Source organism: Oncorhynchus tshawytscha, linkage group LG12, assembly GCF_018296145.1.
Source record: "Oncorhynchus tshawytscha isolate Ot180627B linkage group LG12, Otsh_v2.0, whole genome shotgun sequence".
NCBI lineage: Eukaryota > Metazoa > Chordata > Actinopteri > Salmoniformes > Salmonidae > Oncorhynchus > Oncorhynchus tshawytscha.
In genome coordinates this window covers 69,649,866-69,664,543 of record NC_056440.1, presented here as the reverse complement: position 1 = coordinate 69,664,543, position 14,678 = coordinate 69,649,866, and the positions used below count along the sequence as shown (strand labels likewise).

At 53.8% G+C, this 14,678-nt stretch overlaps 1 protein-coding gene across 2 annotated transcripts in view; it reads left to right on the top strand.

Moving 5' to 3' along the window:
* Positions 1-14,678, top strand: part of LOC112249605 (transcription initiation factor TFIID subunit 4) — a 70,340-nt gene that overhangs the window by 30,976 nt on the left and 24,686 nt on the right. The window contains exons 3-4 of one of the 2 annotated variants that reach the window (XM_042331000.1): positions 13,594-13,710; positions 14,248-14,412. In XM_042331000.1, coding sequence (XP_042186934.1) covers positions 13,594-13,710; positions 14,248-14,412 — 282 coding nt within the window. The remainder of the gene's footprint in view (positions 1-13,593; positions 13,711-14,247; positions 14,413-14,678) is intronic. The other variant, XM_042331001.1, reaches the window with a different exon arrangement.

Sequence of the window (14,678 nt, the reverse complement as noted above, 5' to 3'; positions counted from 1 at the left end):
TACCAGCATGGTACTGTGTTACTTAGTGCCCAGCCCTCCTACCAGCATGGTACTGTGTTACTTAGTGCCCAGCCACAGCCCTCCTACCAGCATGGTACTGTGTTACTTAGTGCCCAAACCCAGCCCTCCTACCAGCATGGTACTGTGTTACTTAGTGCCCAGCCACAGCCCTCCTACCAGCATGGTACTGTGTTATTTAGTGCCCAGCCACAGCCCTCCTACCAGCATGGTACTGTGTTACTTAGTGCCCAAACCCAGCCCTCCTACCAGCATGGTACTGTGTTACTTAGTGCCCAGCCCCAGCCATCCTACCAGCATGGTACTGTGTTACATAGTGCCCAGCCCTCCTACCAGCATGGTACTGTGTTATTTAGTGCCCAGTCACAGCCCTCCTACCAGCATGGTACTGTGTTACTTAGTGCCCAAACCCAGCCCTCCTACCAGCATGGTACTGTGTTACTTAGTGCCCAGCCCCAGCCCTCCTACCAGCATGGTACTGTGTTACTTATTGCCCAGCCCTCCTACCAGCATAGTACTGTGTTACTTAATGCCCAGCCCCAGCCCTCCTACCAGCATGGTACTGTGTTACTTAGTGCCCAAACCCAGCCCTCCTACCAGCATGGTACTGTGTTACATAGTGCCCAAACCCAGCCCTCCTACCAGCATGGTACTGTGTTACTTAGTGCCCAGCCCTCCTACCAGCATGGCACTGTGTTACTTAGTGCCCAAACCCAGCCTTCCTACCAGCATGGTACTGTGTTACTTAGTGCCCAAACCCAGCCCTCCTACCAGCATGGTACTGTGTTACTTAGTGCCCAGCCCACCTACCAGCATGGCACTGTGTTACTTAGTGCCCAGCTACAGCCCTCCTACCAGCATGGTACTGTGTTACTTAGTGCCCATCCCTCCTACCAGCATTGTACTGTGTTACTTAGTGCACAGCCCCAGCCCTCCTACCAGCATGGTACTGTGTTACATAGTGCCCAGCCCTCCTACCAGCATGGTACTGTGTTACTTAGTGCTCAGCCACAGCCCTCCTACCAGCATGGTACTGTGTTACTTAGTGCTCAGCCACAGCCCTCCTACCAGCATGGTACTGTGTTACTTAGTGCCCAGCCCCAGCCTTCCTACCAGCATGGTACTGTGTTACTTAGTGCTCAGCCACAGCCCTCCTACCAGCATGGTACTGTGTTACTTAGTGCCCAGCCCTCCTACCAGCATGGTACTGTGTTACTTAGTGCCCAGCCACAGCCCTCCTACCAGCATGGTACTGTGTTACTTAGTGCCCAGCCCTCCTACCAGCATGGTAATGTATTACTTAGTGCCCAGCCACAGCCCTCCTACCAGCATGGTACTGTGTTACTAGTGCCCAAACCCAGCCATCCTACCAGCATGGTACTGTGTTACATAGTGCCCAGCCCTCCTACCAGCATGGTACTGTGTTACTTAGTGCCCAGCCACAGCCCTCCTACCAGCATGGTACTGTGTTACTTAGTGCCCAGCCACAGCCCTCCTACCAGCATGGTACTGTGTTACTTAGTGCCCAAACCCAGCCCTCCTACCAGCATGGTACTGTGTTACTTAGTGCCCAGCCCCAGCCATCCTACCAGCATGGTACTGTGTTACATAGTGCCCAGCCCTCCTACCAGCATGGTACTGTGTTACTTAGTGCCCAGCCCTCCTACCAGCATGGTACTGTGTTACTTAGTGCCCAGCCACAGCCCTCCTACCAGCATGGTACTGTGTTACTTAGTGCCCAGCCCCAGCCCTCCTACCAGCATGGTACTGTGTTACTAGTGCCCAAACCCAGCCCTCCTACCAGCATGGTACTGTGTTACTTCATGCCCAGCCCACCTACCAGCATGGCACTGTGTTACCACAGCCCCAGCCCTCCTACCAGCATGGTACTGTGTTGCTTAGTGCCCAGCCCCAGCCTTCCTACCAGCATGATACTGTGTTACTTAGTGCCCAGCCACAGCCCTCCTACCAGCATGGTACTGTGTTACTTAGTGCCCAGCCCTCCTACCAGCATGGTACTGTGTTACTTAGTGCCCAGCCACAGCCCTCCTACCAGCATGGTACTGTGTTACTTAGTGCCCAAACCCAGCCCTCCTACCAGCATGGTACTGTGTTACTTAGTGCCCAGCCACAGCCCTCCTACCAGCATGGTACTGTGTTATTTAGTGCCCAGTCACAGCCCTCCTACCAGCATGGTACTGTGTTACTTAGTGCCCAAACCCAGCCCTCCTACCAGCATGGTACTGTGTTACTTAGTGCCCAGCCCCAGCCATCCTACCAGAATGGTACTGTGTTACATAGTGCCCAGCCCTCCTACCAGCATGGTACTGTGTTATTTAGTGCCCAGTCACAGCCCTCCTACCAGCATGGTACTGTGTTACTTAGTGCCCAAACCCAGCCCTCCTACCAGCATGGTACTGTGTTACTTAGTGCCCAGCCCCAGCCCTCCTACCAGCATAGTGCTGTGTTACTTAGTGCCCAAACCCAGCCCTCCTACCAGCATGGTACTGTGTTTCTTCGTGCCCAGCCCACCTACCAGCATGGCACTGTGTTACTTAGTGCCCAGCTACAGCCCGCCCACCAGCATGGTACTGTGTTACTTAGTGCCCATCCCTCCTACCAGGATGGTACTGTGTTACTTAGTGCCCAGCCCCAGCCTTCCTACCAGCATAATACTGTGTTACTTAGTGCTCAGCCACAGCCCTCCTACCAGCATGGTACTGTGTTACTTAGTGCCCAGCCCTCCTACCAGCATGGTACTGTGTTACTTAGTGCCCAGCCGCAGCCCTCCTACCAGCATGGTACTGTGTTACTTAGTGCCCAGCCCCAGCCATCCTACCAGCATGGTACTGTGTTACATAGTGCCCAGCCCTCCTACCAGCATGGTACTGTGTTACTTAGTGCCCAGCCACAGCCCTTCTACCAGCATGGTACTGTGTTACTTAGTGCCCAGCCACAGCCCTCCTACCAGCATGGTACTGTGTTACTTAGTGCCCAGCCCCAGCCCTCCTACCAGCATGGTACTGTGTTACTTAGTGCCCAGCCCTCCTACCAGCATGGTACTGTGTTACTTAGTGCTCAGCCACAGCCCTCCTACCAGCATGGTACTGTGTTACTTAGTGCACAGCCCTCCTACGAGCATAGTACTGTGTTACTTAATGCCCAGCCCCAGCCCTCCTACCAGCATAGTACTGTGTTACTTAGTGCCCAAACCCAGCCCTCCTACCAGCATGGTACTGTGTTACTTAGTGCCCAGCCATCCTACCAGCATGGTACTGTGTTACTTAGTGCCCAGCCACAGCCCTCCTACCAGCATGGTACTGTGTTACTTAGTGCCCAGCCACAGCCCTCCCACCAGCATGGTACTGTGTTACTTAGTGCCCAGCCACAGCCCTCCCACCAGCATGGTACTGTGTTACTTAGTGCCCAGCCCACCTACCAGCATGGCACTGTGTTACTTAGTGCCCATCCCTCCTACCAGCATTGTACTGTGTTACTTAGTGCACAGCCCCAGCCCTCCTACCAGCATGGTACTGTGTTACTTAGTGCCCAGCCCCAGCCCTCCTACCAGCATGATACTGTGTTACTTAGTGCTCTGCCACAGCCCTCCTACCAGCATGGTACTGTGTTACTTAGTGCCCAGCCCTCCTACCAGCATGGTACTGTGTTACTTAGTGCCCAGCTGCAGCCCTCCTACCAGCATGGTACTGTGTTACTTAGTGCCCAGCCACAGCCCTCCTACCAGCATGGTACTGTGTTACATAGTGCCCAGCCACAGCCCTCCTACCAGCATGGTACTGTGTTACTTAGTGCCCAAACCCAGCCCTCCTACCAGCATGGTACTGTGTAACTTAGTGCCCAGCCACAGCCCTCCTACCAGCATGGTACTGTGTTACTTAGTGCCCAGCCACAGCCCTCCTACCAGCATGGTACTGTGTTACATAGTGCCCAGCCCTCCTACCAGCATGGTACTGTGTAACTTAGTGCCCAGCCACAGCCCTTCTACCAGCATGGTACTGTGTTACTTAGTGCCCAGCCACAGCCCTCCTACCAGCATGGTACTGTGTTACTTAGTGCCCAGCCACAGCCCTCCTACCAGCATGGTACTGTGTTACATAGTGCCCAGCCCTCCTACCAGCATGGTACTGTGTTACTTAGTGCCCAGCCACAGCCCTTCTACCAGCATGGTACTGTGTTACTTAGTGCCCAGCCACAGCCCTCCTACCAGCATGGTACTGTGTTACTTAGTGCCCAGCCCCAGCCCTCCTACCAGCATGGTACTGTGTTACTTATTGCCCAGCCCTCCTACCAGCATAGTACTGTGTTACTTAATGCCCAGCCCCAGCCCTCCTACCAGCATAGTACTGTGTTACTTAGTGCCCAAACCCAGCCCTCCTACCAGCATGGTACTGTGTTACATAGTGCCCAAACCCAGCCCTCCTACCAGCATGGTACTGTGTTACTTCGTGCCCAGCCCACCTACCAGCATGGCACTGTGTTACTTAGTGCCCAAACCCAGCCCTCCTACCAGCATGGTACTGTGTTACTTCGTGCCCAAACCCAGCCCTCCTACCAGCATGGTACTGTGTTACTTAGTGCCCAGCCCACCTACCAGCATGGCACTGTGTTACTTAGTGCCCAGCTACAGCCCTCCCACCAGCATGGTACTGTGTTACTTAGTGCCCATCCTCCTACCAGCATTGTACTGTGTTACTTAGTGCACAGCCCCAGCCCTCCTACCAGCATGGTACTGTGTTACATAGTGCCCAGCCCTCCTACCAGCATGGTACTGTGTTACTTAGTGCTCAGCCACAGCCCTCCTACCAGCATGGTACTGTGTTACTTAGTGCTCAGCCACAGCCCTCCTACCAGCATGGTACTGTGTTACTTAGTGCCCAGCCACAGCCCTCCTACCAGCATGGTACTGTGTTACATAGTGCCCAGCCCTCCTACCAGCATGGTACTGTGTTACTTAGTGCCCAGCCACAGCCCTTCTACCAGCATGGTACTGTGTTACTTAGTGCCCAGCCACAGCCCTCCTACCAGCATGGTACTGTGTTACTTAGTGCCCAGCCCCAGCCCTCCTACCAGCATGGTACTGTGTTACTTATTGCCCAGCCCTCCTACCAGCATAGTACTGTGTTACTTAATGCCCAGCCCCAGCCCTCCTACCAGCATAGTACTGTGTTACTTAGTGCCCAAACCCAGCCCTCCTACCAGCATGGTACTGTGTTACTTAGTGCCCAGCCCACCTACCAGCATGGCACTGTGTTACTTAGTGCCCAAACCCAGCCCTCCTACCAGCATGGTACTGTGTTACTTAGTGCCCAAACCCAGCCCTCCTACCAGCATGGTACTGTGTTACTTCGTGCCCAGCCCACCTACCAGCATGGCACTGTGTTACTTAGTGCCCAGCTACAGCCCTCCCACCAGCATGGTACTGTGTTACTTAGTGCCCATCCCTCCTACCAGCATTGTACTGTGTTACTTAGTGCACAGCCCCAGCCCTCCTACCAGCATGGTACTGTGTTACATAGTGCCCAGCCCTCCTACCAGCATGGTACTGTGTTACTTAGTGCTCAGCCACAGCCCTCCTACCAGCATGGTACTGTGTTACTTAGTGCTCAGCCACAGCCCTCCTACCAGCATGGTACTGTGTTACTTAGTGCCCAGCCCTCCTACCAGCATGTTACTGTGTTACTTAGTGCCCAGCCACAGCCCTCCTACCAGCATAGTACTGTGTTACTTAGAGCTCAAACCCAGCCCTCCTACCAGCATGGTACTGTGGTACTTAGTGCCCAGCCATCCTACCAGCATGGTACTGTGTTACTTAGTGCCCAGCCACAGCTCTACTACCAGCATGGTACTATGTTACTTCGTGCCCAGCCACAGCCCTCCCACCAGCATGGTACTGTGTTACTTAGTGCCCAGCCCTACCAGCATGGTACTGTGTTACTTAGTGCCCAGCCGCAGACCTCCTTCCAGCATGGTACTGTGTTACTTAGTGCCCAGCCACAGCCCTCCTACCAGCATGGTACTGTGTTACATAGTGCCCAGCCACAGCCCTCCTACCAGCATGGTACTGTGTTACTTAGTGCCCAAACCCAGCCCTCCTACCAGCATGGTACTGTGTAACTTAGTGCCCAGCCACAGCCCTCCTACCAGCATGGTACTGTGTTACTTAGTGCCCAGCCACAGCCCTCCTACCAGCATGGTACTGTGTTACTTAGTGCCCAAACCCAGCCCTCCTACCAGCATGGTACTGTGTTACTTAGTGCCCAAACCCAGCCCTCCTACCAGCATGGTACTGTGTTACTTAGTGCACAGCCCCAGCCCTCCTACCTGCATGGTACTGTGTTACATAGTGCCCAGCCCTCCTACCAGCATGGTACTGTTTTACTTCGTGCTCAGCCACAGCCCTCCTACCAGCATGGTCTGTGTTACTTAGTGCTCAGCCACAGCCCTCCTACCAGCATGGTACTGTGTTACTTAGTGCCCAGCCATCCTACCAGCATGGTACTGTGTTACTTAGTGCCCAGCCACAGCCCTTCTACCAGCATGGTACTGTGTTACTTAGTGCCCAGCCACAGCCCTCCTACCAGCATGGTACTGTGTTACTTAGTGCCCAGCCCCAGCCCTCCTACCAGCATGGTACTGTGTTACTTAGTGCCCAGCCCCAGCCCTCCTACCAGCATGATACTGTGTTACTTAGTGCTCTGCCACAGCCCTCCTACCAGCATGGTACTGTGTTACTTAGTGCCCAGCCCTCCTACCAGCATGGTACTGTGTTACTTAGTGCCCAGCCGCAGCCCTCCTACCAGCATGGTACTGTGTTACTTAGTGCCCAAACCCAGCCCTCCTACCAGCATGGTACTGTGTAACTTAGTGCCCAGCCACAGCCCTCCTACCAGCATGGTACTGTGTTACTTAGTGCTCAGCCACAGCCCTCCTACCAGCATGGTACTGTGTTACTTAGTGCACAAACCCAGCCCTCCTACCAGCATGGTACTGTGTTACTTAGTGCCCAGCCCCAGCCATCCTACCAGCATGGTACTGTGTTACATAGTGCCCAGCCCTCCTACCAGCATGGTACTGTGTTACTTAGTGCCCAGCCACAGCCCTTCTACCAGCATGGTACTGTGTTACTTAGTGCCCAGCCACAGCCCTCCTACCAGCATGGTACTGTGTTACTTAGTGCCCAGCCCCAGCCCTCCTACCAGCATGGTACTGTGTTACTTATTGCCCAGCCCTCCTACCAGCATAGTACTGTGTTACTTAATGCCCAGCCCCAGCCCTCCTACCAGCATAGTACTGTGTTACTTAGTGCCCAAACCCAGCCCTCCTACCAGCATGGTACTGTGTTACATAGTGCCCAAACCCAGCCCTCCTACCAGCATGGTACTGTGTTACTTCGTGCCCAGCCCACCTACCAGCATGGCACTGTGTTACTTAGTGCCCAAACCCAGCCCTCCTACCAGCATGGTACTGTGTTACTTCGTGCCCAAACCCAGCCCTCCTACCAGCATGGTACTGTGTTACTTCGTGCCCATCCCTCCTACCAGCATTGTACTGTGTTACTTAGTGCACAGCCCCAGCCCTCCTACCTGCATGGTACTGTGTTACATAGTGCCCAGCCCTCCTACCAGCATGGTACTGTGTTACTTAGTGCTCAGCCACAGCCCTCCTACCAGCATGGTACTGTGTTACTTAGTGCTCAGCCACAGCCCTCCTACCAGCATGGTACTGTGTTACTTAGTGCCCAGCCATCCTACCAGCATGGTACTGTGTTACTTAGTGCCCAGCCACAGCCCTTCTACCAGCATGGTACTGTGTTACTGAGTGCCCAGCCACAGCCCTCCTACCAGCATGGTACTGTGTTACTTAGTGCCCAGCCCTCCTACCAGCATTGTACTGTGTTACTTAGTGCCCAGACCTCCTACCAGCATGGTACTGTGTTACTTAGTGCCCAGCCACAGCCCTCCTACCAGCATGGTACTGTGTTACTTAGTGCCCAGCCACAGCCCTTCTACCAGCATGGTACTGTGTTACTGAGTGCCCAGCCACAGCCCTCCTACCAGCATGGTACTGTGTTACTTAGTGCCCAGCCCTCCTACCAGCATTGTACTGTGTTACTTAGTGCCCAGCCCTCCTACCAGCATGGTACTGTGTTACTTAGTGCCCAGCCACAGCCCTCCTACCAGCATGGTACTGTGTTACTTAGTGCCCAGCCCTCCTACCAGCATTGTACTGTGTTACTTAGTGCCCAGCCCTCCTACCAGCATTGTACTGTGTTACTTAGTGCCCAGCCCTCCTACCAGCATGGTACTGTGTTACTTAGTGCCCAGCCCTCCTACCAGCATGGTACTGTGTTACTTAGTGCCCAGCCCTCCTACCAGCATGGTACTGTGTTACTTAGTGCCCAGCCCTCCTACCAGCATTGTACTGTGTTACTTAGTGCCCAGCCCTCCTACCAGCATGGTACTGTGTTACTTAGTGCCCAGCCACAGCCCTCCTACCAGCATGGTACTGTGTTACTTAGTGCCCAGCCACAGCCCTCCTACCAGCATGGTACTGTGTTACTTAGTGCTCAGCCACAGCCCTCCTACCAGCATGGTACTGTGTTACTTAGTGCCCAGCCACAGCCCTCCTACCAGCATAGTACTGTGTTACTTAGAGCTCAAACCCAGCCCTCCTACCAGCATGGTACTGTGTTACTTAGTGCCCAGCCATCCTACCAGCATGGTACTGTGTTACTTAGTGCCCAGCCACAGCTCTCCTACCAGCATGGTACTATGTTACTTTGTGCCCAGCCACAGCCCTCCCACCAGCATGGTACTGTGTTACTTAGTGCCCAGCCCTCCCACCAGCATGGTACTGTGTTACTTAGTGCCCAGCCCTCCTACCAGCATGGTACTGTGTTACTTAGTGCCCAGCCTGTGTTATAGTGCCCAGCAGCCCTCCTACCAGCATGGTACTGTGTTACTTAGTGCCCAGCCACAGCCCTCCTACCAGCATGGTACTGTGTTACATAGTGCCCAGCCACAGCCCTCCTACCAGCATGGTACTGTGTTACTTAGTGCCCAGCCACAGCCCTCCTACCAGCATGGTACTGTGTTACTTAGTGCCCAAACCCAGCCCTCCTACCAGCATGGTACTGTGTTACTTAGTGCCCAAACCCAGCCCTCCTACCAGCATGGTACTGTGTTACTTAGTGCCCAGCCCCACCCATCCTACCAGCATGGTACTGTGTTACATAGGGCCCAGCCCTCCTACCAGCATGGTACTGTGTTACTTAGTGCCCAGCCACAGCCCTTCTACCAGCATGGTACTGTGTTACTTAGTGCCCAGCCACAGCCCTCCTACCAGCATGGTACTGTGTTACTTAGTGCCCAGCCACAGCCCTCCTACCAGCATGGTACTGTGTTACTTAGTGCCCAAACCCAGCCCTCCTACCAGCATGGTACTGTGTTACTTAGTGCCCAAACCCAGCCCTCCTACCAGCATGGTACTGTGTTACTTAGTGCCCAGCCCCACCCATCCTACCAGCATGGTACTGTGTTACATAGTGCCCAGCCCTCCTACCAGCATGGTACTGTGTTACTTAGTGCCCAGCCACAGCCCTTCTACCAGCATGGTACTGTGTTACTTTGTGCCCAAACCCAGCCCTCCTACCAGCATGGTACTGTGTTACATAGTGCCCAAACCCAGCCCTCCTACCAGCATGGTACTGTGTTACTTTGTGCCCAGCCCACCTACCAGCATGGCACTGTGTTACTTAGTGCCCAAACCCAGCCCTCCTACCAGCATGGTACTGTGTTACTTCGTGCCCAAACCCAGCCCTCCTACCAGCATGGTACTGTGTTACTTAGTGCCCAGCTACAGCCCTCCCACCAGCATGGTACTGTGTTACTTAGTGCCCAGCCCTCCTACCAGCATGGTACTGTGTTACTTAGTGCTCAGCCACAGCCCTCCTACCAGCATGGTACTGTGTTACTTAGTGCCCAGCCCTCCTACCAGCATGGTACTGTGTTACTTAGTGCCCAGCCATAGCCCTTCTACCAGCATGGTACTGTGTTACTTAGTGCCCAGCCACAGCCCTCCTACCAGCATGGTACTGTGTTACTTAGTGCCCAGCCCTCCTACCAGCATTGTACTGTGTTACTTAGTGCCCAGCCCTCCTACCAGCATGGTACTGTGTTACTTAGTGCCCAGCCACAGCCCTCCTACCAGCATGGTACTGTGTTACTTAGTGCCCAGCCCTCCTACCAGCATTGTACTGTGTTACTTAGTGCCCAGCCTTCCTACCAGCATTGTACTGTGTTACTTAGTGCCCAGCCCTCCTACCAGCATGGTACTGTGTTACTTAGTGCCCAGCCCTCCTACCAGCATGGTACTGTGTTACTTAGTGCCCAGCCCTCCTACCAGGATGGTACTGTGTTACTTAGTTCCCAGCCCTCCTACCAGCATGGTACTGTGTTACTTAGTGCCCAGCCCTCCTACCAGCATGGTACTGTGTTACTTAGTGCCCAGCCACAGCCCTCATACCAGCATGGTACTGTGTTACTTAGTGCCCAGCCACAGCCCTTCTACCAGCATGGTACTGTGTTACTTAGTGCCCAGCCCTCCTACCAGCATGGTACTGTGTTACTTAGTGCCCAGCCCTCCTACCAGCATGGTACTGTGTTACTTAGTGCCCAGCCACAGCCCTCCTACCAGCATGGTACTGTGTTACTTAGTGCTGCCACAGCCCTCCTACCAGCATGGTACTGTGTTACTTAGTGCCCAGCCTTCCTACCAGCATGGTACTGTGTTACTTAGTGCCCAGCCACAGCCCTTCTACCAGCATGGTACTGTGTTACTTAGTGCCCAGCCACAGCCCTCCTACCAGCATGGTACTGTGTTACTTAGTGCTCAAACCCAGCCCTCCTACCAGCATGGTACTGTGTTACTTAGTGCCCAGCCATCCTACCAGCATGGTACTGTGTTACTTAGTGCCCAGCCACAGCTCTCCTACCAGCATGGTACTGTGTTACTTAGTGCCCAGCCTTCCTACCAGCATGGTACTGTGTTACTTAGTGCCCAGCCACAGCCCTCCTACCAGCATGGTACTGTGTTACTTAGTGCCCAGCCACAGCCCTCCTACCAGCATGGTACTGTGTTACTTAGTGCCCAGCCACAGCCCTCCTACCAGCATGGTACTGTGTTACTTAGTGCTCAAACCAGCCCTCCTACCAGCATGGTACTGTGTTACTTAGTGCCCAGCCATCCTACCAGCATGGTACTGTGTTACTTAGTGCCCAGCCACAGCCCTCCTACCAGCATGGTACTATGTTACTTAGTGCCCAGCCACAGCCCTCCCACCAGCATGGTACTGTGTTACTTAGTGCCCAAACCCAGCCCTCCTACCAGCATGGTACTGTGTTACTTCGTGCCCAGCCCACCTACCAGCATGGCACTGTGTTACTTAGTGCCCAAACCCAGCCCTCCTACCAGCATGGTACTGTGTTACTTCGTGCCCAAACCCAGCCCTCCTACCAGCATGGTACTGTGTTACTTCGTGCCCAGCCCACCTACCAGCATGGCACTGTGTTACTTAGTGCCCAGCTACAGCCCTCCCACCAGCATGGTACTGTGTTACTTAGTGCCCAGCCCTCCTACCAGCATGGTGCTGTGTTACTTAGTGCCCAAACCCAGCCCTCCTACCAGCATGGTACTGTGTTACTTAGTGCCCAGCCACAGCCCTCCTTCCAGCATGGTACTGTGTTACTTAGTGCCCAAACCCAGCTCTCCTACCAGCATGGTACTGTGTTACTTAGTGCCCAGCCACAGCCCTCCTACCAGCATGGTACTGTGTTACTTCGTGCCCAAACCCAGCCCTCCTACCAGCATGGTACTGTGTTACTTAGTGCCCAGCCCCAGCCATCCTACCAGCATGGTACTGTGTTATTTAGTGCCCAGCCCCAGCCCTCCTACCAGCATGGTACTGTGTTACATAGTGCCCAGCCCTCCTACCAGCATGGTACTGTGTAACTTAGTGCCCAGCCACAGCCCTCCTACCAGCATGGTACTGTGTTATTTAGTGCCCAGCCCCAGCCATCCTACCAGCATGGTACTGTGTTACATAGTTCCCAGCCCTCCTACCAGCATGGTACTGTGTTACTTAGTGCCCAAACCCAGCCCTCCTACCAGCATGGTACTGTGTTACTTCGTGCCCAAACCCAGCCCTCCTACCAGCATGGTACTGTGTTACTTAGTGCCCAGCCCCAGCCATCCTACCAGCATGGTACTGTGTTACATAGTGCCCAGCCCTCCTACCAGCATAGTACTGTGTTACTTACTGCCCAGCCACAGCCCTCCTACCAGCATGGTACTGTGTTACTTAGTGCACAGCCCTCCTACCAGCATGGTACTGTGTTACTTAGTGCACAGCCCTCCTACCAGCATGGTACTGTGTTAGTTGTTGTCCAGCCACAGCCCTCCTACCAGCCTGGTACTGTGTTACTTAGTGCCCAGCCTCCCTCTCACTGTCTTCCCTGGTGCTATGAAGAGAGGCTTCTGTCCTGACAGTGGGTACAATAATCTGGATTGTCCAGTAAAGGACTGTGCAGTGATGAGTCATTACACATTGTAGGGATGTACCAATATAGGATTGATTCTTGGCTGAAACATTAACAGATATTTCATACCGATATGGCAAAAAACAAGTTTGCACATTAGCATGCAAAGGACACTGATTCATTCATATTAGTTGACCTTCATTCTATTGACCTTCATTCTATTAAAGGAACTTATTTAGTCCTTCCCATTGAATAGTATTACTGTACCTCGGCATCAGCATCACAGTGTTTTCTCTTCTGTTCATCTCTGGATCAGATCCTCTCTGTTTCATCCTGTGGATCCACAGTGATTTACTGTCACTTCCCACTATAATGACCTTTCTTCTCCACGTCTTCAGGGCATGTTGCACTTCTCCTTCTCCTCATCTTGAAGGCACATTGCTTTTGTGTTTTCTCTCTGTCCCCTCTCTCTGTCATCCTCTCTCTCCTTCTTCATCCCCCCACCTCTGACCCTGTCTCACCTGCCCCTCCTGTACTGACCCTGTCTCTCCTGCACTGACCCTGTCTCTCCTGCACTGACCCTGTCTCTCCTGCACTGACCCTGTCTCTCCTGCACTGACCCTGTCTCTCCTGCACTGACCCTGTCTCTCCTGCACTGACCCTGTCTCTCCTGCACTGACCCTGTCTCTCCTGCACTGACCCTGTCTCTCCTGCACTGACCCTGTCTCTCCTGCACTGACCCTGTCTCTCCTGCACTGACCCTGTCTCTCCTGCACTGACCCTGTCTCTCCTGCACTGACCCTGTCTCTCCTGCACTGACCCTGTCTCTCCTGCACTGACCCTGTCTCTCCTGCACTGACCCTGTCTCTCCTGCACTGACCCTGTCTCTCCTGCACTGACCCTGTCTCTCCTGCACTGACCCTGTCTCTCCTGCACTGACCCTGTCTCTCCTGCACTGACCCTGTCTCTCCTGCACTGACCCTGTCTCTTTTTCTTTCTCTCTGTTTATTTTCTGCAGTCTCCTGTGACCTCTCAGGCTATTCGGCCATGTCCTCCTCCTGTCCAGGCCAAGATGGTGCTGTCTCCCACTCCTAGCCCTGTCCTCCAGATCTCCTCCTCCCCTGCGCCACCTTCTGTGAGCAGACTCTCCACTACAGAACTTGCCATCTCTCCATCCTTCCATCCCTGTCAGACCCTCCTCTTCTACCCATCCCTCCATCCTGTTCCTCTTCTTCCTTCTCCTCTTCCTCCTCCTCCTCACCTTTTTACCAACACAAACCTAGAAGTTTATCTAATCTGGGGGCATCCCATTTGACCCTTTTAACAGAATAGAGAAAAAATTATTCAATGATATATTCATTCAAAATTAAATTATTTGTGTATAGCTTGCACTTTACATAGTTTTGTCCAAGACCAGTGGGGGGACACAGGTGGGGGATTACTGGTATGTTTAAGGTTTTCTAGTCAGGTACATCATTATTAGGAGGAGCTCTTTTGCTTGAATGTCCCCCAGTCCCCTCTCCTCCCCTCCTCTCTGTTCAGCAATGTCCACAGAAGTCAGGACACCCGATGTGACAGGAGCGCCATGCTGTTTCCCTCCTGTTCTCTGTGGCCTTGCTGGAAGCTCCCTTCACGTCCTGTTTATCTCTCTGTCTGCTCCTTGCTCTTCCAGAAGGGCCCCATGGCGCCGGTCGTGGCAGTGACGGCTCCCCAACAGGCCCCCGTGGTGATGGCCCCCCAGGCCCAGGTCCAGGCTGGGGCCCAAGCCGCCTCGCAGCCAGCCCTGCCCCAGCAGACCAGCGCCCCTGTAGCCCCAGGAGCCTCTGTCATCTCCCAGGTCTGCACTCTGCTCTGCTCCAGTCTGCCGGCCTCCTCTGGGCTGGCTAGGCTCCTCAACCCCCAGTGCTGTCACAGCTGCCAGCTGGCTGGCTGTGTCACCACCATGGCCATGACCCCACACAGCTGGGCATAGTGGCAGAGCCTCACACACAAACACATGTACATACACTAACACAATCTTCCCCGGTGTCCTCTCCGATCCCCAAACACTAAACGATAGTGTCCTACATATCTATTGATAAAATCATATCTTTACATGCTTAT